The sequence below is a fragment of the Adiantum capillus-veneris genome, chromosome 28 (assembly GCF_014529385.1).
Source record: "Adiantum capillus-veneris isolate H3 chromosome 28, ASM1452938v2, whole genome shotgun sequence".
Taxonomy (NCBI): domain Eukaryota; kingdom Viridiplantae; phylum Streptophyta; class Polypodiopsida; order Polypodiales; family Pteridaceae; genus Adiantum; species Adiantum capillus-veneris.
The window spans coordinates 18,208,923-18,234,214 of record NC_140958.1 but is presented as its reverse complement, the minus strand read 5'-3'; the positions used below and the strand labels follow the sequence as shown (position 1 = coordinate 18,234,214).

The following is a 25,292-nucleotide window of genomic DNA, read 5'->3' as shown; positions in this document are numbered from 1 at the left end:
AGATCATTGTGAGTTGCTATGAAAACTGCATTCACTCTCGGCCGTCTTGAGAGTGCATCAGCTACTTGATTATGCTTGCCACCCAGCAATGTGAGCAATATGAAAAAGTGACCTGTTTTTCCTCTCAGCAACACCATTTTGCTGAGGTGTATAAGACACTGTACATTGGTGTTTTATCCCATGACTAATCAGAAATGCATTGAATTCATGAGACATATACTCCCCCCCTCCATCGGAACGGAGGGTGCCCATAGTACATTTCGAGACATTTTCAGCCATAGCCAGAAATTTTTTGAAGCACATAAAAACTTTGGACTTCGCTTTAAGTGGAAATACCCATGCATGCATGGAGTAATCATCAATGAATGTCACGAAGTAAAGGTAATTGCCCAAGGACGGAGTTTGCATGGGCCCACAAACATCACTATGCACAAGCTGCAATCTGCATGTGGCCCGAACTGAACCATCCTTTGTAAACTTAGAACCCTGCATCTTACCCAAAATACAACCTTCACAAACATGTTTGACAGGTGCTTGAAGAGGCGGCAAAGAAGCAACCATATCAGACTTCTGCAAACGCAGTAAACTGGAAAAATTCAGATGACCAAAACGTGCATGCCAAAGTTTTGCATCTGAAATAGCCCTTGAATCTGCAACTGCATTTGCAAAATTTTGTCCACACTTTTCATACAAAGTGAGCTTATACAGCCCATGGCACAAAAGCCCATATGCAACGATTTCATCACCAAAATTGAGATCATGAACTATGCATCTGTCATCCACAAATTTGACTACAAGTCCAAGTCTAGCAAATGCAGATAGAGACAAAAGATTCTTCTTGATCCCAAGTACATAAAGTGCATCAACAAGTGTGAAAGAACTGCCATTAGCAGCAGTAAGCACAATCTTTCCAACTCCCTGAAGTGGATAAGAGGCATTGTTGGCACAAGTGACAGAATCCCATGAGGGACAGACTCGAGAGAGGTGAACAATTCACGATGTGAGGTAATGTGCTTTGTAGCACCACTGTCGAAATACCACACATGTGAATCTACAGCAACTAACGAGCATGCATCATGGACAACACGATTGTAAGTGCACTCTGTGCTAAAAGCCCATTCTGCATCGATATCAGCATCACAGTCTACTTTCACAGAAGACTCAACAATGGCTACATTTGTAGTGGAACCAACATTTGCAGTGGAACCACCCTCTTTCTTCTTAGCCTCTTTGGCCTTCAACTTAGGACACGACTTGATCAAGTAATCATTAGCTTTACAATAATGGCAATGCATCTTCTTTTTGCCCTTATCACTAGAATTGCCAGACGAAGTGTTGCTAGGAAGCATTAGGAACAGAAGTTTTGCCACTCGCAGCAGAACCATAAGAAGTGGCTGCATTGCTGTTACCAACCTTTCTTTGAGAAGCAATAAAAGCCTGTCCAACTGCACGCTGGCTAGTCCTGTTTTTTTCTCGAAAGTGACTCTTGCAACAGCAATGTGCATAATGCATCAAAATTGACAACTTCTGGATTTCCTTGGGTCATAAGTCTCCAAGTACTAGCAAAAGTCTGGTAAGAATCTGGTAAGGCATTAAGAACAGTCTGCACAAGGGAACTATCTGAAATGACTTCACCAGCAGAAATAAGTTGCTCATTGATATCCTTGACACCAGCAAGAAAAGTGTCCATATCATCTTCCTCATGCATAATCTTCGACTCTAGCTCTTTACGCAGCAAAGCAATTTTAGCCTCATTACGAGTTGCATAAAGAGTAGCCAAAATATCCCAAGCTTGTTTTGCAGATTTTGCTGAACGGATGTGAGGAACAATGGTGCGCTTCACAGACAATGCAATCAATGCATGAGCCTGCACATCCTTAACATCCCAACGAGCTTGTTCTGCCATAGGCAAAACAACTCTAATAGCAGCAATCCTTGCAGCAAGACCTGCAACATCCTCAACATCGCCTACATCCTCAGAACCAGGACGTACATCAATGCCCTGCACAATATTCTAGACTCCCTTTGACACAAGAACGTGCTACATCATATAAGCCCACATAGGGTAATTGTTCCCATCCAACATGTCCTCAGCAGTAAACATCTCGAAGACATCTGTGTTGTTGTCAGCCATGGTAAATGTTGCACCTGATGTGAAAACTGCTTGACAAATAGGAGAAACAGAACGGGAACAACACGTGCTATATAGCACAAACCGTAGAAGACTGTAAAGGCACCTGTTATACGCAGAAAACGGCACTGATAAAAATTCTGCACAAAATGACGAAATTGCATGTGCAGACCTGCCTGTAGTGGAAACGGAGGCCGAAATGAGCCCGAATCATAAATCTGAGCAGACTAAGCTCTACGACCTTTCCCAAAATATTGTTCGACCTGCAAATGCTCCCTAAACCTCACTGTAATCGGAGAAAGTGAGCAAGCTTGTGCTGGAGCAGCTGGGACGATTAAGCCCGGGAGGACGTAACGTGCTCTAATACCAATTGTTGGAATTAGGGTTGCAGAGAAACATACACAGCTTGGAGAAGACGAAGGAAGCTCAAGGCACACAATAGAGAGTGTATTACTTAGTGTGAAATGGAAAGATAGATAGCCCTAAAATGATGGGCGTATATACAATGCTCGGGGGGAAAAACCTCCTAAAGAGGGAAAAAATGCCTCGGTGGTCCTAGTGTGTTCACACACATCACTACCACATGTATACGGTAACAAGATTTGAGACTTGAGGATTGCAAACCAATTGCCACTCCTATGGAAACATGTTTGAAGTTGAGTCTACATGATGCTGGCAATCCTGCTGATGTCACTCTTTACCAAACTATTGTTGGATGCCTCATTTATGTATGCAACACAAGGCTAGATATTCAGTTTGCAGTCTCACCGGTTAGTAGATTTATGCATAGCCCTCGGTCTAAGCATTGGCAGCCTGTCAAGAGGATTTTTCGCTACCTTAGTGGCATTTTACATCTTGGCTTGTTTTATCCCAAAGGGGGATCATTTCCGCCAGACTTACATGCTTTTTTGGACTCGGATTGGGCTGGTTGTTTTGACACGCGAGCATCCACAAGTGGTTTTTGTTTCATGCTTGGCAGTTTATGTATATCATGGTTGAGCAAGAAGCAACCTACTGTGGCCACTTCTAGTTGTGAGGCTGAGTACATGGCAGTCTTCACAACTATGGTTGAGTGTGTATGGCTCAGACGCCTTATGGCTGATTTGGGTGTTGAAGAGGACACTGCCAACACTATCTACACTAACAGTTAGAGCGCAGTGGCAGTTGCAAGGAACCCAATTTTTCATGCTCGCACAAAGCACATTAAGATGCATTACCACTATGTCAGGGAGAGGCTCTCAGCAGGAGAGATCAGCTTGGCTTATGTGCCAACACCACAGGACAACCTTGCAGATCTTTTCACAAAGGCATTGTCTCATGAGAAGTTTGAAGCTTTCCGCAAAGCTTTGGGCTCAATCCCCTTTGTGGACTGATCATGTCCTCAGGGCATGGCACTTCCCTTTACTCTTGTGCTAGCTCTCGTTCATCGCATCACTCCAGGGGGGGATTTGTTACCATATACATGTGGTAGTTATGTGTGTGAACACACTTAGGACCGTCGAGGCAATTTTTCTCTCGCTAGGAAGTTTTTTCCCGAGTGCACTGTATATACGCCCATTCATTCTAGGGCTATCTATCTTTCCATGACACACTAAGTAATATACTCTCATTGTGTGCCTTGAGCTTCCTTTGTCTTCTCCAAGCTAAGCGTGTTTCCGTAGCCTTAATTCCAACATTGTCACCCCCTTAATGCTAAAAATGAGAAAAAATGGAATAAAATAAGAAGTAGGTGCCTATGTACTAGAGAGGCCAGTTGCAACTTTTGACGGCTCCATGACGGGTGATTGGTGCATGCATGGGCTCACAACTTGTGCTTTTGAGAGTTTTAGGTGTGTCAAGGATCTGTAGTCCACCTACTATGGGACGCCAATGTGTTGTGGTTGTTTGCATCATGCTTGTCATCGCTTTTGTCATGCCTGTCGTTGCTTTTGACGGTGTTGATTGTGAGGTTTTTCGTGTTGTTATCAACATCCTTAAGGCAACATGGTCAATGCAGAACATCCTTTCAATGTCTCGAGAAGCGCATCCAGGTTTGATTCCAAGTATTGGAAGTGGAAGATTTTACTGCTATTATTGATAGCGTTGATTGCAAATAGGTGTGGTGCGGGAATAGTTGGCACTGGTACGCATGTGGTCTTGTAGAGATAGTTGGTGGTGGTAGGCATGCGCCCACATGTGCATTGAAGTTTGCAGCCCAACTGGTCAAAATATCAACAGTTTATATCCGCCATGTTCGCATGTACTGGACGGTCCATGGGGCTCCCAAGCATGGGCTCTGTGTGGGCAGGGATGATGTCCAACTTTCCCGCGCTCAAGTGTTACATGCACAACTAGATGTTGTCTAGCTCTTTGCCACCCTTGAGCTCTCTATGTGTGCCAACAGGTAGCTCTCTCTCTCTCTCTCTCTCTCTCTCTCTCTCTCTCTCTCCCCCTATATATATATATATATATATATATATATATATATATATATATATATATATATATATATATATATAGGACACGTAGACAAGACGACAAGCAATGAGGGAGTGCCATTGCGTGCATGTGTGTGTGTATACACACATATGCATGCAAAATATTGGGACTTGGACCAACTGGAGTGCTTTTCATCACCCTCAGATTATTGGTGGATTGAGAGCATCTAGCGGGTAAAAATTGATGCCAGAGAGTCATCACCTAATCTACATTATGTTGTGCTGCTCACGAACGACAGGCATCTATCAGGGTAGACCACTGGCTGGACGAGATGGTGTGGTATTATTGTTATGCGGACTCGGCCAAAAAGGGATGAGATTGATACAACATACTAGATCTTGCATGAGAATGATGGCCATTCAACTTATGTAAGACCAGAGGGGAGACAGACACCTAGTCCTACCCTTGGCATGACATTACTCCCCCCTTGGAGAAGTGTTTTCATCCTCGAAAACAAAAGTGGTAATATATTCTCAAGAATACTAATGTTTTCCACGGCGGCACCTCTCAGAGGTCCAACTGTTCCTTTGACCAATACACGATTCAATAGGAGGTTCAATGAAACCAAGAAAAACATCTTGATTTTTCCACATTGTCGTCCCTTTGCAACCATTGTGGTGTAGCCGGCTTAAATCTAACATAGTGTGTAGACTCTATCTATAACTCACTTGAGTATTGTAAATGAGTTACCACAACTAAGAGGTGTCTAGATGAATGACCATAATACCTCTTCTCAAGAATAACTCTTCTCAAATGTATGGAGATACTGGAACATTCAAGAATACCTCTTCTCAACTTTCCATGAAAGTGACATACTGACATAACTCGTCAGCCTATACAAAGTCCTCGACTGCCTCTCATTTCTATCAGTAGGAAACCCCACCATAATGGTGATCAAGGTTGAAAACATGACATAAACATGAAGGGACTAAACCTAGTCGCAACATGCTTTGCATTATGATAAACAAGCTCCAAACTAGAAAGGTAGTATTTCCAACTAGGTTGCTTCTTGCTAACGTATGCTCTTAGCATATTCTTCAGTACGAGATTAATACTTACTGGTTGCCCATCCATCTCTAAACAAGTGGCAGTACTGTAGTGAGTTGTTTCTCCCCAGCTACATACAGACAGTCCTCCAAAAATGATTGGTTAAGGGGGTCGTAGTGACTCACAACCAACTTGGTTAACTTTAGAGATTGAATAAGGAACTGAACAAATTTCGCAGAGTCCAGTCAACTTATCTACAAACACCCATACTAAGCCATCAACTCCTATGGTGGTTGGTAGATCCATAGGAAAACTCATAGAGATACTGCACCCATGGTGCAAAATTCTTTGTAAGCTATCAAGTTCATGAATTTGCATACCGCTCCAAGTAAACCTTTGCTAAACACTAGGGCCGATAACACCTAGTGTGCATGCATTTAGCAAAAACATACTCGAACTTTCATTTTTATGACTTTAATTGCCAATACGTTTTGGAAAATGCTATTCTACAGGTAGAAAAACAATGGATAAATAGCTCTACAAAATGAAAATCATTATTGCCCACTATAAGTACTTGAAAGCCTTGCTAAACTGTTGGACCATAATAGACTGTGTAAATTAAGCACATCTAGGTACCAGCAATGAAACATTTTCATTAATAGAACATATGCTTGCTATATGTGTAAACAACCATCCGTCAATGTTGTTTACAGTGCCTGTAACCTCAAAAATTCTATACTTACCCGACAATTTTTGGCCACTGAAATTGTTCATGATACTATGTCTCAAAATGGTATGATAAACGGATGTGACTAGCACCTAGGGACTCTATCGTGACACACATCATTAGGAAATAGGCGCTAGTGTCAGTCCCAAAGACTCATATTCTCCACATGTGGAGTATGTCTCAAAAAAGGACATCGAGAAAAATGACATCTAGCAAGTACTTGTGTGTGGAGGTAATTGCAAACACTCAATGACATGAGTGAGAGGGAGCCTCATAAACCTTGCTCCACACTAGCTAAACCGAGCTCCATGAGTTCCTAGACCGTGTTGCACACCTTGTGTCTAACAACTTGGATCAAACAAAATACTACCATGTAGGTCCATAACTGTATAATGCAAAAATGTATCCGGGACACTACGACCCAAATTTCTTTGCTCCTACATGACCCTATCATGTCTCGAAAGAGCAAAATGGATGAAAGCGTTGAAGCTTAATCAAAGCATATTAAAAAATGAAATAAAATCAAATCAGATGTGTGCTTAGAGGTTGAATACAATGTTCACTTACCCATATTCAAATGCACATAACCAAATCTCCCACTTGAAAGGGCCTAGTAACACTAATCGAAAGATTAGTGAAAATCAAGTATTACTGCATGTGTAACCTTGGGTGTTTCCTTTGCAATCCAAACCCCTTTGGTTAAAATTTGGAATGTCAAACCCCTTGGTTAGACTTTGTATTAAAACTGCTCAAACTTGCAGTCAAGGTGACCAACACGGTCTACCATGTCCAATAGTGATTGGAATCAGCTTGGGAAGTTAAACTTGTCCAGCGTCCCTTGGCAGATTGTGGACTTCTTTCCTTGAAAGTACAACTGTGAAGAGATCAAATCGCGATCATCAACACCTATAGAGTGATTGTATATTATCTTGGTCATAACCCTGTTGAAAATACCACTCCTAGAGACATAATCACTGCTAGAACTAAGCAAAAGATCTTCTCAAGTTGGAATCTTATTCACAACTATCTCGTGAAATAATTGTATCTCTCCATGAACAGAAGACAAAGATGATTAATACCCCAAAGAAAATAATAAAATTTCTTGGGTGTTCAAACAAGAGATCCCCTACTCTGAGGTGCTCTTAGGTTATTCATGGCATCACATGAACTAGGTGCTGGATAGCTAGGGCATGCCTACTTGCTACCCACAGAAAGAATCATCTATATTGGTTGCACCTTGTGCATAGAGCCAATCTCTATTGTACACACATACAACGATCACAAGCCAATCTATCAAACTCAATTCTTTGTGAATAGAGTAGATGGTGTTATAGCAAAAGCGTAAACAATGAGTCAGTGGAAAGAATTCCACCATACTGACATGAATGCATGCATATCGGAAAATAGAGTGATAAGCCCTTGGCTTTCACAACTGTCTCAACAGTTTGAGCCATGCCATACGTGTTGTGCATGATTTGTAATGCATGGATACATCACACTTCGTTGTTGCCAAACATTATTGTGAGCTTATATCTTGTTATTGCCAATTTGCCAAATATGTTTGTCATTATCCTTGATCCTGAGTCAATGGATATAACTTTGGCACATAACAGAATCCTTGCTTCCCATGAAGACTATCAAAGAACTTGCTTTGCACAACCAAAAAATATTGTCCAATTTAGAGGTTAAAGACAAAAAACAAGAAGAACTTGAAAGTGGCTAACCTTGTCGCCCCTCCATGGCCTGTGATCCTGAAATTCAAAAGGAGATGCTCATTTGAGAGCAAATTTCAGTCTGCGTTTGTCATCCTTGTGCTTGAAGTTATCTTGTAGCCATCTATGTTGATGAATCTGGCTCATAGCCATGTATACTGAGAAATTTAGGGCTGTCGGTTGTGATATGTATAGCCCTTGCGGCTTGGTTTATACCGACCTCCAAGAAAAACTTCAGGCAGACATGTTGCAAAGTTTCTTCAAGTTCGTATGCTAATAGAATATTCCAAACTTTGGAAACTTACATGCAATATGCCCTGAACTAAAGACGTGATTTACATAAGTTCATTGAAAAGGTGAGGCAGAACGCAACTTGAGTGCTCATAGCTCACATGTGTTCCTTTTGACACACAATTGTCAAAGCAAAAGAGAATCGACCTTGTTGAAAAATTGGCCTTGTCGAGGCGTACATCTTATTGAATCCTTAGATTGGCCAATTTTGAAATAGATAGCTCAGGAAGCTTAGCTATTTTCATCTTATTTCCAATCCCTACTTGATCGAAGCAACATTTTCTTGTCAAGTTGACATCGTAAAAACTTTTGCAAGATTAGTTGAGATTTGTAAGCTGTAACTTGTTTAATGAATTGCTTGAATTTCCACCTTTGGTGCTCGATTTCATAGCATTACTTGTCAATTGTTGCTGCTTGTCGGCCTTGTCGAGTATGTTACTAGACTGGAAACACAAAAAATATCAAGAGTAATTGCACGAACAAAATATACCTGAGTTGCCCAATGTTGCTTTGTAAGTACCCATTTGTAATTTCCTTTCAAACTTGGCTTGCCGAGACAGGGTTGATCATAATCAATTTTGCCTACCGACTTCTAGGAATTGGAATTAAGGATCAGCCTTGCTGATTGCCTTTGCCTTACACGTCATCAGCCATGGCTAACTTGCTTTTACTGCCAGGCAACCTTGCCGTATTCAAGGTTGAGGAGCGTCACTGAAACCTTTGTATGGGTTATCCTTGTTGGACCCTTTGCCTTACAAGTCATTGAAACCTTTGTATGGGTTATCCTTGTTGGAGCCTTTACAATTCACCCATGTCTGACTTGCTTTTATTGCCAGACAACCTTGCCATATTCAAGGTTGAGGAGATTCTTTGAAACCTTTGTATGGGTTATCCTTGTTGGAGCCTTGCTTCTTAATAAAAGATAATCACATGCCTTGCATGGATTCTTAGGATCGTCCGCTGTCGTCGCAGTTCTTTACTACAAGCCTTGCTTGTGCTTGGAGTGTTTAAATTGCCATAGAAGAACATCTAGTGTAGCACACATGTCCGTTGCATACCATAGCCACAATGCATGCTAGAAGAATTTGGCAAACAAAAACAAGATTGAATGCCTACCTCATAAATTAACTGTATCAACTTTTTGTGTCAATTGCATGGTCGGGGCGTTCGAGCTTCCATGATCCTCAAACCAATCCGCAATATCGTCTTTACCTAACAACCTTGTCCTAGCAAAACTCCACACCCAAAACTACGGATGAAAAGAGAGAGAAACCCCTACCAACTTTCTGAACTCAAACAACAACCATCGAGTCCTTGCCTTTGCATGATACATCTCAGTAGCCCAACTTTGGATGCTACTATCGGTGTTAGATATCTGTGCCCATTCAACCTGAAAAATTAAATCAATTGGAAAATTTTAACTCTAGTCTGATACTTACTTCCCATCTTGTGGAAGTCCCCAATGTTGCAAATCTAGTCCTGGTTGTTGCCCATGGCAAATTCTTGTTAAGCCTTGCCCTTCGTTTGTCTTGACCATGTTGATCGACTCGGGAAAAAAAACTTTGTACTTTGGATTGAGCTTCAAGCCATGCTTTGTACTTTGCGTATAAAGTCAGTAAGTGACGATTCCCAATCTCGCAATGCTATGACCATAAATGTATGCTTTTTGTTGAGGGCCTTGCCTAAACCACAACCCATCTCGAGGCTTGTCCTCAGCTCGCACCGGCCATCCGCATGTGGTGTCTGCCAATGTGTGCCTACTATTGTACCTGAATTCGTTGCATATTTGGGGCAACGAGCCCTTGCAAACCGCTTGCCATCTCCGCTCTACACCATGCAGCTAGTTCCCATGGGATGGGCCCCTTGGGCACCCCAAAAAGTTTCAAGAAGTGTGAAATTGCTACAAGCCATGGCGTTCAACAGAGGGAAGCCACAACTGCGCCAGGATTTTCTTGCTGAAGGTGGTGCTACGAACCCCAAACAATGGCACTACTGACACGTAAAAGCCTCCCAAGGCCATGACGATCCCATCAAGAAGGGTTTCATGCACTTTATGCAGGTAAAAAACAACACCTCTGTGTTTGCAGGAGGTCGCTCCCACGGCTCTGTCGGCCCATCTAGCCCGACCCAAGGGACCATGCCCACACCATGGCGACTTGAGATGAGAGGGAGAGCATTAGAAAGAGAAACAAAGAGCAAAGCATCGAGCCAACTTCCACGTCCTATTGTCCCTCCTCCTCCATGATTGCCCTTCACCCCTGAGCTTTGATACCAATGTAAGAGTAGAGGGGAGACAAACATGAGAATAACCACCCAACTGCACTATATATAGGCCACTGACCCTATGGCCCTCTGGCTCTTAGCTATAGATAGACCCCTGTATTGCATCTATGTCCGACACTTTGCTCGGGCCATGCCCGCTTAGTCCTACCCTTGGCATTGCGACTTAAGCTTGTTTCCAAGTCTTTGACGATTGTTCACTGGAGTCAAGACTCATGCGATAGATCTTTGATCTATTGGATTTGTTTGTATGATGTCTTCTCTTCTTATGAATATGCTATATCATCTTTGTCTTCTTCTTCTTCTTATCTTCAAGGCACACAAAGAAATTCTCCAACGCTTGGGATTATTCCTACAGTATTAAACCTCTCTTATGATTCTTCTACTCGTCTTTCTCCTTTTCTTTAGACACCACTGAAAAATCTGTGCCTTCTCCTTCTTCTTCTTAAGATGGCGTGCACCATGTGGGCATTATCAATGCTTGCATGTTATCTATGCCTACTCCAAGGAGCCATGTATGATTCTTCAAAGACACAAATCAAAGGATTCACTTATACTTTGGGCATGCATCTCTTCCTATTAGCTACATGGACTTTACGACATGTGGAGGACGCTCACTACAAATAATCTTATAGTGAAAATTTAACAAGAATTTAACCTAACTACAACCAATCAAATCATATGATATAACTTCTAAAAGGAACGAGACACACTATCTTCTTTGTAGTGCTCATGGATTTGATTCTAGATTTTTGTAGATTTTACGTTACTAGAAGCGTTGTCTGGGCTACTCTGATACAAATGCTACAAACGAAAGCGCAACGTGCCTGCAGATATATAAAATAACATGCTACAAATGATAAATCAACAGATCTGCATACTTGGCAAATCGCACATATATACAATCGAGAACAATGCACGCTGTGTGTGTGTGTGTGTGTGTGTGTGTGTGTGTGTGTGAGAGAGAGAGAGAGAGAGAGAGAGAGAGAGAGAGAGAGAGAGAGAGAGAGAGAGAGAGAAAATATACGTGCAAGTGCATCTCTTAGAGTGGAGTGCACAAGCATAAAGAGAGAAGAGAGGAGTGGAGAGAAGATGAACATAGGGCACTGTGTGCAATCTCCCCCATACAAGAGTGAGCATTTTCCTATTGCGCAAATTTACTTATAGATTTCTTTGATGCTCAAAATGATTACAAATTGTCCGCTCAGACATAAAGTGACCATAGCTTATAAAGAGCTCTTTAGTAATACAATATCAATAAGCGCGCTATCTGTTTGCATTTTCCATTGACCGCTTATGCTTTCGCCACCTATCAGTTGCAATAAATAAATATTCTGCCATTTCCATTATAAAACCATGTCCCACAAATGACAAATATAATATGCGAATTCCCTCGAAACTCTATCTCCACATCAAAGTTGTGTCCTTAGAGTACTTAACAAAACTTCCACCATCTTACTTTAATCTAGCAGATGATGTCCTTGGTAGAGTGTCATATATAGTTGCAAAAGTGTAGAAAAAGCCTTTTCATATAGAGTTGTATGTCCACCAGGTTTTCACGCCTTGCATGCACCTTTTTGATTGATGTAGTCACATGTAGTTGTAGTTGTGGATGCCATTTGTAATGATTTGCAACAATTATAGAGTTCTAGTTGATGTTTAGAACCCTTGGTGATTTGGTCACCTACTTTGTTCGCAACCAATGCCTTGCATGTAAACTGGTTCCCTTGAAAATTTTGGTGAAGCTAGGAAGTAGTTAGGCAATCTCTAACAATTAGAATGCACTTTGCATGGATATAGAGGATCGTAGATTGGCATACCAAAAGGTCACAATCTCAAAACGTTGGGGTTTCCAACTCATAATAATAAGATTTTGTCTTTAACATAAAATGAAACAAATTTATAGTAAAATGAAGAATGTTAACAAGAATAAATCATAACATCAAGAGACTTGATAGAGATTGTATTAGCCATGCCATAGTAATAAAAGAGAAGTACTCGGTTTGTAGCCAAAGAGTTTACGCATGTCTTTCATGCCAACATATAAGGGTGATCACATGCCTTATATGCTTGTCTTCTTTGACCGGTATGCATGCATGCCTTTTATGCAAGAAACTTGTGATGCATACCATAGCTTGCATGTAAATGGCATGCATATACATGCGCAAACATGAGTTGAAAACAACTATTAGCATCGTGGCTTAGGTACCAAAAGCTGCAAAACATGAAAAATTGCATCCTCCAAGTAAGAAAAGAACAAAACATAAATTTGTTACCCAAACTATGCTCAAAGAAGTTCAACATCGATATGGATATTGGAACCTTTCCATGAACATGTAGTTGCATGCAACATTAAAGATCTTCATGATGCAGAATAATTCCACCACTTGGTAGCTCACACTTGTAAGCACTGTGGCAATCACATGCCCTTACGTGCAACTGTGACAACATCGATTTCTTTGCCAAAACTATGAAAGGCCAAAATTGTGTTTTGACCATCTCTCAATTTGTCCAAAAAACTCAAAATCAATGTAGAATTTGATAAACAAATTATTCAACAATGTTCGAGACCACAATGATTCTAGTAAGGGTTATACGTAGGAACGTTGAGAGAGACCTTCTCCTCCTTCTGTATCATAGGTTTGATACCAATGAGGAATGTGGATTATGGCATAAGAGTCTCCACACATCCATTACCTAGATAGCCCTTCTATTAAGTCCTCTTGCCATTATGCCACATGGGCTCATTGCCCCATTTCCTAGGACCATTATCCTCACATTCACATCATTAGGTTTATTTGTTGTCGGAACTTTGAAGGTGGAGGCAAAAGTTTGATAAGAATACAAAAAAGCATCATGAACTGTCTACACAAGAGGACTTTCAGAAATGACCTCACTAATGGAACTAACTACTCATTGATATCTAATCTCCATAAGAAATACATCCATATTATTATCCTTGTGCATAACCTTTGACTCTAACTCCTTATGCAAGAAAGCAAATTTTGCCATATTATTTCGTGCATACAAAGAAGCAAGTGTACCCCTACATGTTTTGATGTTCATGCTGAGCGAATGCATGGAGTAGAGAAACGCTTAATAGAAAGCGCAATAAAATGCACGAGCTTGTGCATCTTTAGCATCCCAATGTGCTTGTTCCATAGTAAGCAAAATGACTCTAGTAGTGGAATTGCTGAAACCTACACCATCATCCGCAAAACCTTGTCTTGCATCATAAACCCACATAATGCTCAAAACGCTCTTTGCAACAAGGAGGTGTTGCATCATTTGTGCCCGAAGTGGGTAGTTATCCCCATCCTCAAGAGACAACGTGTGGAAAACATCCTTGTTGTTGTTTGCCATGGCCGATGCCTGCATATGATGCAAAAGTTGCTTGTGTAGAGGAAAGATTGCACAAAAGCTAACTTGTGTTATATAGCAAAATACACAACAAACTATAAAGTGCCCGTTTTGCAGATTTTGATGATGTCAACAAACTTCCAGAAAAAGGTCAAAATTGCCTACACCATACTACTAGTAGTCAAAATTGAATGAGCTTGAATCAAAGTTTTGATGATATCGAGCTCAATGAGCTCGCTTGAAGGTTGCATCTCCCTAAAAAAGTACTATGGCTCTTGATACCAAAAGTACTCTGGCGAGTTGATCACTCTTGATACCAAAAGTACTTTAGCAAGTTAGCACGATGATCTTATGGACTAATTTCAAATTTAACAAAAGATGCTGGGTTACATGCTAAATCTCTTAGCTTACTAACAAGCTCGTACTGCCTTCGGTGTCATCAAACTGTACATTAAATAAGTCCTAAATGACTTTCAAGATTTGAACTCTATTTTGGATTATGCATGTTTTTAAGTGGGTAAAATGTAAGTTTGAAAATGTTGGTCTTTGGAAATGCAGAAGGCCTATAAAATGGCAAAAATTAATTCCTTTAAGGATTTTGAATTTCCATTTTGGGATAAAAAAGAACATGATAACACCTTAAAATCACCACATTAACTCGGAAGTGGGGGAACATGGTTTGAAGGGGGGAATAAGATGAGGATCAACCTTAATTAAATCTCAAAGGTCCAAATCATTGCCACATAGGAACACAAAGGGGGATAATTAAAGAAAAAGCAGCAAAAAACCCCTTTTTTCTCATAGGTATATCCAACATGAAAACTGTGCCCTCTTTCTACCTCTAGTTTGTGGACAAAATCATAGGCATGCTCATAGTGGATCTCTTCTTATGAAGCTCTTTCTTGCAATTGCTATCTCTTCTACGACCGATCTCTCTTGTACTAGATAGTCCAACGAGAAGAATCTAGGCTTCTTGTAAGAGATTTCTAACAAAGCAATACCTACCTTCCATCCAGCTCCCTTTCCCACTCTTTGTAAGAATTTTCAGGCTCCCACAACTTTAAATGCTTGAGAGTGTGATTAAAAACTCATCAAAATATGAGTCCTAAAGGCTTGCCTACGATAGCTAGTAGGGTTTAGGAACCTAGAGGCTATGAGCCCAAGGGCTAATATCTATCCTTGGAGGATAGAAGGCATCTAGCTTAAGAGGTGCACACATAGAAATGGGTCCTCCATGCTGGGGGCAAGGCATGGGTTTATAGGGGGTTGGCTGGGTAGAGCTTTAGTGTGCATGTCCATCTCTCTTTTCATGCAAGGGGCTTGCATGGTCTAGTTATGAAGGTCGCACTCTCCATTTGCATAATAGTAATATCAAAGTAAGTTGTAACTGCTTGTTAAGCTTCACACTTTAGCCTTTTATTTGCTCATGTTGTGTTTTTAATGCTACCTTGGTCTTAATATTATTAATGAGTTCTTTGTCATTATTAACTGGGCATATCCTCTACTCTATCAAGTCACTTCATAGTTGTCTAGTGTCCCTTCCATGCTTGACTCTTTGCATAGATCTCATATTGAGGTAACATGAACACGAGTTTCACACAACACATCTTGCCTCTCTCTTCATAGCGGTTCTATCCTTCTCCTTTCTCATTGAGATAGTCGTGACTCATTAGGGGTCTCCTTTGTGAAAGGAGCCAATAATGGTCCACATTACAAGCTACAAGAGACACCTTCTTAAGTTTTGACTTAAATGTGCTCGATATGCAAGTTGCAACTGTGCAACACGTTCCGCGAGGGGTTCAAAAACACACTAATATTGTAATGTAATGTGGAGGGCTTGGAGAGGATGAGCGTTGATGGTGGGCATGGATGGTATAATGTGCATGACGAGGGGGGAGGTTTTTGGGTCCTCATTGAATGATCTGTCGTGTCTGCTGTGTGACGTTTTGCCAGACGAGCGGAGGAAAAGCAGAGAGCGGCAGCTCACATCAATCTGCAGAGGGTAACAAGGCACTCTACGAAAGACAAGGTGTTCTTTGATCTGCAATGCAACCCAAGAACCTTGAAGACAGCAGGCAGCGGGAGCTTCTACACATGAGTGGCCTCTCCCCGCCATAGCTCATTTCGGCAAGCTCTGGGTTTGCCTTCTTTCCTCCCTGTTTCTGTGTACATGTGTGTGGTGCATGACTTTGTATTCTGTTTCGTGATTTCTTGGCTGTGTATGTGAGCGCAAGAACAGAATTACCCCTTCTCTTCTAGGCCCGCATCTCTGTTTGCCTGTGTTCTGCTTGATCTTCCTCACATGTGAAGACCGCTTAGCTTCGGCAAATATCTTTTGTAAGCATGGAGGGCATGGGTGAGAGCTATGAAGCTTTTCTCGAACGCCTACAGTCAGATTTTGCCGTATCGAAAGGCTCTTCACAGAATGGTAACCCTACCCCGAATCCTGGTGTCAATCACAGCCATGGACACACTTCCAGTTCGAGTTTAAAGGGCAGCTCAAAGCTGAACCGTGGTGCTTTTTCCACCCACCTTCCTCCTGCACATATACCCCATCCAAAGTATGTAGGCTACCCTTCCCCTGCAAATGCGTTCACTGTGAAGAAAGATGAGTCATCGTCGTCTTCATCAAGTGGGCGACCCCCTGTTGATTCAATCAAAGATGAAAAATCACCACCTATAGGCTTTTCCGGGATCTCACGAACGCGCAGCTCTGATTTGAATGAGGTATCAGATGTTCCCTATCATCCTAGAGGTCACCGCCGAGCCCAGTCCGAGATTGCATTCCGCTTGCCAGATGACATCGTTTTTGATTATGAGCCTGGATGTCTTGAAGCTTCTGCCGAAGCAGATGAGCTGGGAGACGATTATTTTTCTATGTTAGATCTGGACAAAATGAACTTGTCTTCCACATCAGCACATTTTCCCAATGCGACAAAGGTTGGTAGCAACATGGGCAACAATGCGCCTCCAGCTCCACACCATGCTCGAAGTTTTTCAGTTGACCAAATGCTGGCAGGGTTTAATGAATATACAGAAGAGCCATTGCCAGAACGACCAAGGCACAGGCATTCTCACAGCTATTCTATGGATGGATCTTCGATGCCATTTCCGAAGGATGCAAGTACATCTTCAGGCGAATCATCAAAGACAGTGTCAGCAAACAAGCTTGCTGAACTTGCTCTTATAGATCCAAAGCGGGCCAAAAGGTGTTTTTTTGCTTGCAAATAACAGCTTTCCATGTTTCTCTTTGTGTCAATGTCTTGACTTTTTCTGTTGGGCTGGTTTCAGCAAGTATCTAATCTTATCTTGTATGGATTCTTATTCTGATTTGTGTTTTTTGAACAGAATACTGGCAAACAGACAATCAGCTGCTCGCTCCAAGGAGCGCAAAATGCGATACATTGCAGAGCTAGAGCGTAAGGTTCAGGCCCTTCAGACAGAGGCCACCACTCTGTCGGCGCAACTCACAATGATGCAGGTGTTGCTAAAGATTTTTCTCTACTTTTCATTTTTTTGATTCATGCCTTTGGTTCTGGAGGGTGAGAAAATCTCAAACTTTGGTCGTTCTTTTTGCTGTTTATTACCCAACAGAATGACACGACAGTTTTGACAGCTGAAAACAATGAGCTGAAGTTTCAGTTGCAAAGCTTGGAACAGCAAACACATCTAAGCAGTGGTAGGTCTTTCTTATAATTTAAGCGCCGAAGAAGTGAAGTAAATTATCAGGTCTATCTTGCGCTTGGGCTGCTTTTGTCAAGCTTTGCTCCTCGGTGCTTTTGTGTCATGACTTGTCCACCCCCAGCCTGGTTTATCTATTCTTAGTTTTTATTGAATGTCTGTACCAAGTCATACGTTTGTGTTCCCTCAAGCAGTAAGGTTTCACAATCATCTTGACACATTTCTTTTGAACAGAACATCCTCATGCTTTGTTGCAGTAGAATGCTACAGTAGGCAACTACCAGCCAACACAAGCTGAAAATCAGATCTTAAGAGAGGCAGTAATTTTCACAAAAAAAATCCTGTCAGCATGACAAAGATGCAGGAGTGCCCAATTTGTGCCCTTGATGCTGCCACCTAGGTATTTCTTTGTTGTCACAACAATCACTTGAAGATTACAGTACGGGTTCACCCTTACATATGCTAATCCCAAGGTCTATATGTAATCTTGCAAAAAATGTGATGGCGTGGCAGTTGTACGACGTTGAAGATTACAGTACGGGTTCACCCTTACATATGCTAATCCCAAGGTCTATATGTAATCTTGCAAAAAATGTGATGGCGTGGCAGTTGTACGACGCCCATGATTTACGCTGATGATGTGGTAGAATGTACGGATTTTCGCGAATTGCGCTTGCAAGTGCTGACGTGGCAGTTGTACGGAATTCCCTATTTTGTGTTGGCAGCTTTTGGGGAAGATGTTTTTGGAGAAGATGCCTTTGAGTTTGAAGCTTTTCGTGTAATTGCTTTTCATAGGCCAAAGGCCTTTAAATATGTGCCATGGGCTCAGTCTCTGGCACGCTCCCGTGTGGAGATGCAGAGTATGGAGTACCGGCGTTGTACTGAGTTCAAGCAATATAAAGAAATACCGAAAGGGCCAGTGCTCTCTTGGGGTGGAATTTTGCCACTCGTCTCGTGTGTCGTGCATCTCTTTCAGTTCAATTGTTATTGAAGTGCTAAAAGTCTATTTAGGCTGGTCTTTTCTGTTGGCTCGTGGTGCTTATCCCGTGACAACGGAAGTACCAAGTTGCAGTAGAGAGGCTAGCGGTAGTAGATCCTGGCGCGTCCAACGAGTGGAAGGGCTTAAAATTGAAAACGTTGGGCTGATCTGCTGCTATTTGGAAGCGTTGGGCTGATTTGCGATTTGTTAGCAGAAACGCAAGGGCATGCAAAACACTGGGGCTAGATGTGGCGCTGGCTCATCTGATCCAAAACGCTAGCTCCCTTGCACCCTTTATAGGGTAGAATACTGGTTATAAACTTTTTAAGACTTAGGTAGGGCAAATTTGGAAGACAAGGTTGTAAAATTAAATAATTTGAAATGATTTATTAATAGCTTGTCAAGGCAAAGTCTCTCGGTGAAACCATCGCACATCTGTCCATTCGGAAATCCGATTGACACCGGGAATGCCTTGTTGGTTTCGTCTAACCTAAAACTACATGCACGTCATGCCATATGTCCACCGTAGTGTAACAATGTAAGGTGTAGCGGAAATGAATGTTGAACTTTGCTCAAGATGAGTGCTTTGAACTGTGCTCAAGGGTTCCTTTTACTTACGGAAGGGAGAGCCTTCCGTTCCTTAAGTGAGAGAGTGCAATGGACACAAACAAAGTGGATGAACACTTTGAATGAAGGTACATGAGACTGAAAGATAGAGAAGAGAATACGACACCAGAGACGTTGTAAAACCCTCCTCCAAGGGCCCCACTCTCTATGGCGAGAGCGGTCTACTATGATTGCACAAATCTCTACAATGCTTAGACTTGCCGACGATGTCGACGACGATGAGACGGGTTGAAATCTGAAATTGCTAATGGCTGAAATCTGCAATCTTCTATCTGTTGAATTCTGACTCTATGTCAGTGACGATGTCGATGGCGACGATACGACGACGACACGCTGAAAACGCAGATGCTGAAATCTGCGTTTTTCGGGCTGAATCTGTAAGCTTCGCGGAATCTGACCGTGTGGCGAGGATCTACTGCGGGAAGGTGAGATCTGCTAGGTTCGGGGGTTCTACTGCGGGTACTGAATGCTGAAAACTGAAAACGTTGGTGTTCCTCGATGTTTCGTCGCGGTGGATTTGCAAAACCCTGAAGCGTGATGTTGATGCAAAAATGCTAGGGGTTGAGTTCTATTGCTGGGGAAAATCCACTAACGTTATGACTGATCTGCTGTCGTGAAGTGGTTCTGTTGTGTCTACCAATGCCGAAGCTTCTCTGCAATGCAAAATCACCAAGGCTCATCTATCCTTGCAAAAAGGCTAAGTCATGTAGTCGGGGATCCTGCTGAGAAAGTGCCTGTTGAGCGGTGCTCCTGTTGACTCTTCTGCCAGAAAGTGCTAACTTTGGTTTGCTTATATATTTCATTAGCAAAATTGCCCTACCTAGTTTCCAACAAGTCACTTAATAAATAAGTGAAAAATTTCAAAAATAGAGAAAATAGGCTAAATGCATTGGAAAATTCTCCCGATGGATTTTGATGGGAATGGTGATGATCATGCTGTGTGCAATCGGAGGATATGCATCTAATCTAAGTGACTGGTCATGCACGGTCTACGAACACTCACAAAAGTGCCAAATCACTTTCTATTCTAGACTGACTTGACTGACCTGAACCCTGGTCATGCTGTAGCTTGTCCACGGACAGGGTTGGATGTGTCACGTGACATCCCCTCCTGTTCAAAGTAAGGTACGGTACCAAACTGTATGACGTCGAGGGAGATTGCCATTGGTACCCGGAATCCTGGAAAGGACTCTTCGCCGGCCCACTCTGATGTGTAGGTCGTGCGGTACTTGAACTTCATAAAGGTCTGCAAAGCTTGCTTCTTTGGGCCGCGCTGAAAGGGACACAAAGTCTTCTGTGGCTCCTTCGATGCTTCAACTTCGTCTAGGGTCATGCTTCTTCCTTCTTCAAGAATCTCCATGGCTGAAAATTCCTGAAACCACTTCCAACACAAAAACATGAACATACCTATTCCATGTAAAGTGACTGGAAAAAATCTCGTCTTCCTAAAAGACTGTGCATGCAATGTAGATGAACAAATAGATGGAGTGCCAAACCGTTCACCACACATACGCAAACAATGAGATCAAATCTTTCTATTCTGATCTAAATCAATCAACTCTGGCAATTCACAACGGAAATACCCATGCTTGGTGCGCATACTTTCTTGTGCTCTTTCTACGACTATGTCGTGCTAAGGAAGAGACATGGAATGTGACTTCCTTGAATACATACTTTTCAGCTTTTCATGAATAATCCGCATACATTCGTGCTCATTCATGAGTGAAACGTGCTCAACGTACAATATGTCATGCCTAGGAAAAGGGATCACATAAGGACGCTGACTAAAATACAGGAAACGATCACGAATGAAACACTTGGACAATGCGTGCTGATGAATCACTCACACACATAATACTTCCTGTGGGGATACTTTGGACCTCGACTCGAGAGCCAAGATCGGTTATTCATGATCGATCGAATCTGCAATGAGGTTAGCTTCACTACACAAAGTATCAACTAAACCATCATCCTGGTGAACAATCACGTCTTGATCATACAAATCATCATGCTTGTGAGAAATCACATCTTGATCATCATGCAAATCATCATGCTTGTCAGTGTCATCCAAATCATCATGCTCATCATTATCATTCAAATCATCATGATTATCATCATGCAAATCTTCATGTGTGTCATGCTTTGGAGAAGAAGAGACTGAGAGAGTTTCCTTTTCCCGAATCTCTTGCATCTGTGCTTGCACTTGAGAAAAGAGTCGCAACATCTCTTTCATGTGTCGGTCGTTCATGGCTTTTCTTACTTTGTTCTCGCGATCAAATTCTGCTTTTCTTTCTTCGGCTATCAAGCGTTCTTGCTCGTGCTCACGCTCTATGGCTTCCATCCTTTCTTTGTGTTCTGCCTTTCTTTCTGCTTTTCGTGCTTCGTGTTCTAACTTCATGTCCAACACTATCTTGTCAAAAACCTCCATAGGAGTTAGTGCAATCCTTGTCGTAGATGGGGAAGGGGGAGGGTCGGAAAAACCTCCTGGTGAGGAAAATTCTTCTTCACCTCTCTCATGCTCATCACCTCCAAGCGAAGTATCCATTCCGCTTCGAGTGATAACCATCGACCGAAGTCTTGGATTCTTGTGGTCTTGGGTTCTTAAGTTCACGAGAAACTTGGGTTCTTGGGGGTCTTGGTTCTCGGGGTTCTTGCGGGTCTTGAGGTTCTTGAGGTTCTTGGGTTCTTCTTTCGCTTGCAATTTGTGTCAGAGAAGGATCTTCTCTTCACCCGAGTTCTGCTCTTTTCCGCGGGCGCACCCCTTGGCAGCCTTGCGCTCACACCAAGGTTTCTTTTTCCCACCTCACGTCGATTGGCCGGCCGCTAAGTGCACGGCCCGCTCTCAATGAGTGAAAAGAGGCACAAGGGGAGGTTGGACAAGCCCTTCTTTCTTGGGTTTCGTGTCACTCTTCAAAAACACGATTAGGAATCGACACGCCCAAGAGGTCTTGGGTTACGTGCGACCTCAACAAGCAAAAAAAATTATGTGGTTCTTGTGGTTCTTTCCTTGAGTGATACAGAACAGTGTCAAAGCTCTGATACCAATGTAAGGTGTAGCGGAAATGAATGTTGAACTTTGCTCAAGATGAGTGCTCCGAACTGTGCTCAAGGGTTCCTTTTACTTACGGAAGAGAGAGCCTTCCGTTCCTTTAGTGAGAGAGTGCAATGGACACAAACAAAGTGGATGAACAACTGTGAATGAAGGTACATGAGATTGAAAGATAGAGAAGAGAATACGACACCAGAGACGTAAAACCCTCCTCCAAGGGCCCCACTCTCTATGGCGAGAGCGGTCTACTATGATTGCACAAATCTCTACAATGCTTGGACTTGCCGACGATGTCGACGACAATGAGACGGACTTAAATCTAAAACTGCTAATGGTTGAAATCTGCAATCTTCTATCTGTTGAATTCTGACTCTATGTCGGTGATGATGTCGATGGCGACGATACGACAACGACACGCTGAAAACGCAGATGTTGAAATTTGCATTTTCCGGGCTGAATCTGTAAACTTCGCGGAATCTGACCGTGCGGCGAGGATCTGCAGCGGGAAGGTGAGATCTGCTAGGTTCCGGGGTTCTACTGCGGGTACTGAATGCTGAAAACTGAAAACGATGTTCCGTCACGGTGAATCTGCAAAACGCTGAAGTGTGATGCTGATGCAAAAACGCTAGGGGTTGAGTTCTGCTGCTAGGGAAAATCCACTAACGCTAGGGCTGATCTGCTGTCGTGAAGTGGTTCTGTTGTGTCCACCAATGCCGAAGCTCCTCTGCAATGCAAAATCGCCAAGGCTGATCTGTCCTTGCAAAAACGCTAGCTTGATGCTGAGTTGCAAAAACGCTAGGTCATGCAGTCGGGGGTCCTGCTGAGAAGGTGCATGTTGAGCGGTGCTCCTGCTGCCTCCTATGCCAGAAAGTGCTAACTCTGGTTTGCTTATATATTTCATTAGCAAAATTGCCCTACCTAGTTCCCAACAAAAGTCACTTAATAAATAAGTGAAAAATGTCAAAAATAGGGAAAATAGGTTTAATGCTGTCACGTGACACATCCAAACCCTATGTGTCCGTGGACAAGCTACACCACAGCAGGGTTTAGTCAGTCCAATCAAGTCTAGATTAGCAGTGATCTGGCACTTTTGCGAGTCTATTCGTAGACCGTGCATGCCCAGTCACTTAGCATAGATGCATATCCTCCGGTTGCACACAACAAGATCATCAGTATTCCCTTCAGAATCCAATAGATTCAGTCAGGGGAATTTTTCATTGCATTTAGCCTATTTTCCTATTTTTGGTTATCTTCACTTATTATTTTTAAGTGACTTTCCAACAAAAGTAGGTATGGCAATTTTGCTAAGTTAATATATAAGCAAACCCAAGTTAGCACTTTCTGGCAGAAGAGGCAGCAGGAGCTTCCTGCTCAACATGCAACTTCTCAGCAGTACCCCCTCCCCCCAGCACCCCCAGCGTTTTTGGACCTCCATCTTCGCGGGCATTTTCCAGCACTTAGCCTCGCCATCCACTCCATCTCCTTGGCGTTTTTCCCCTACAGCAAGCCATCGCATAGAGCCTCTTGCATGGCGTTTTTCCCACGACCAACACAACCCAGCCATTATCGTTTTCACTAACGCTAGCCAACCAGCATTTTTCAGCGTTTTTTGCAGCGTTTTTCAGCATTGAGGAAACTGCAAATACCAGCGTTTTCAGCAGGTGCAAACAGCCTAAAAACGCAGCCTCACAGGTACAAATCCTTAGCGTTTTGCCATCAACATGACCCCCCCCCCCCCCCCCCCCCCCCCCCCCCCCCCCCCGTCCCCCGACAACTCCACCATTTTCAGCCCTTAAGACAGCAGTAAAACAGTCAATTTCAGCCCCGAAACAGTCCACGAAATTCAGCCAATAGAAGATCACAGATTTCAGCCTAAGTCGTCGTCATCGGCATAGTCCAAGTTGCATCAGTCCATTGCATACGCATTGTACACCTTTGTGCAATCAAAGTAGACCACTCTTGCCGATGAGAGTGGGGCCTTCGGAGGAGGGTTTTACAATCTCTCGGGTGTCGTATCTCTTTTCTTTCCTTCTCTCAGTCTCATTCACTTGCACGAACAATATCCACTCACTTTGTTCGTGATCATAGCACTCTCCATAAAGACGGAAGGCTCTCTCCTTCCCTAAGAACTAAAAGGAACCTTGAGCAAATATAGATCACTAACCTTGAGAAAATACAACATTCATTCCGGTGCACCTTACATTGGTATCAGAGCTTTGACAGTGTTCTGTATCACTCAAGGAAAGAACCACAAGAATCACAAGAATTTTTTTTGCTTGTTGCAGTCGCACGAACCCAAGTTCGCTTGGACGTGTCGATTCCTAATCGTGTTTTGTTGAAGAGTGACAGGAATCCCAAGAAAGAAGGGCTTGTCCAGCCTCCCCTTGTGTCTCTTTTCACTCCTTGAGAGCGGACCGTGCACTTTGCGGCCGGCCAATCGACGTGAGGTGGGAAAAAGCAACCTTGGTGTGAGCGCAAGGCCGCCAAGGGGTGCGCCCGCGGAAAAGAGTAGAACTTGGGTGAAGAGAAGATCCTTCTCAAACGCGATTTGCAAGCGAAAGAAAACCTCAAGAACCTCAAGATCCTCAAGAACCCAAGAATCCAAGACCCTCCCCTTGTGTCTCTTTTCACTCATTGAGAGCGGACCGTGCACTTCGCGGCCGGCCAATCGACGTGAGGTGGGAAAAAGCAACCTTGGTGTGAGCGCAAGGCCGCCAAGGGGTGCGCCCGCGGAAAAGAGTAGAACTCGGGTGAAGAGAAGATCCTTCTCAAACGCGATTTGCAAGCGAAAGAAAACCTCAAGAACCTCAAGATCCTCAAGAACCCAAGAACCCAAGACCCTCCCCTTGTGTCTCTTTTCACTCATTGAGAGCGGACCGTGCACTTCGCGGCCGGCCAATCGACGTGAGGTGGGAAAAAGCAACCTTGGTGTGAGCGCAAGGCCGCCAAGAGGTGCGCCCGCAGAAAAGAGTAGAATTCGGGTGAAGAGA

General features: G+C 42.9%; 1 protein-coding gene across 3 annotated transcripts in view; it reads left to right on the top strand.

Annotated features, from left to right (window-relative positions):
• The first annotated feature begins 15,746 nt into the window (after positions 1-15,746).
• Positions 15,747-25,292, top strand: part of LOC147420131 (putative transcription factor PosF21) — a 30,565-nt gene continuing 21,019 nt past the window's right edge. Inside the window, exons 1-4 of one of the 3 annotated variants that reach the window (XM_086503942.1) lie at positions 15,747-17,175; positions 17,315-17,447; positions 17,561-17,645; positions 17,882-18,560. In XM_086503942.1, the coding sequence (XP_086360068.1) occupies positions 16,310-17,175; positions 17,315-17,447; positions 17,561-17,645; positions 17,882-17,907 (1,110 nt within the window). In that variant the 5' untranslated portion in view covers positions 15,747-16,309 and the 3' untranslated portion in view covers positions 17,908-18,560. Of the gene's footprint in view, positions 17,176-17,314; positions 17,448-17,560; positions 17,646-17,881; positions 18,561-25,292 lie in introns of those variants that run through there. The other 2 variants (XM_086503940.1, XM_086503939.1) reach the window with 2 other exon arrangements.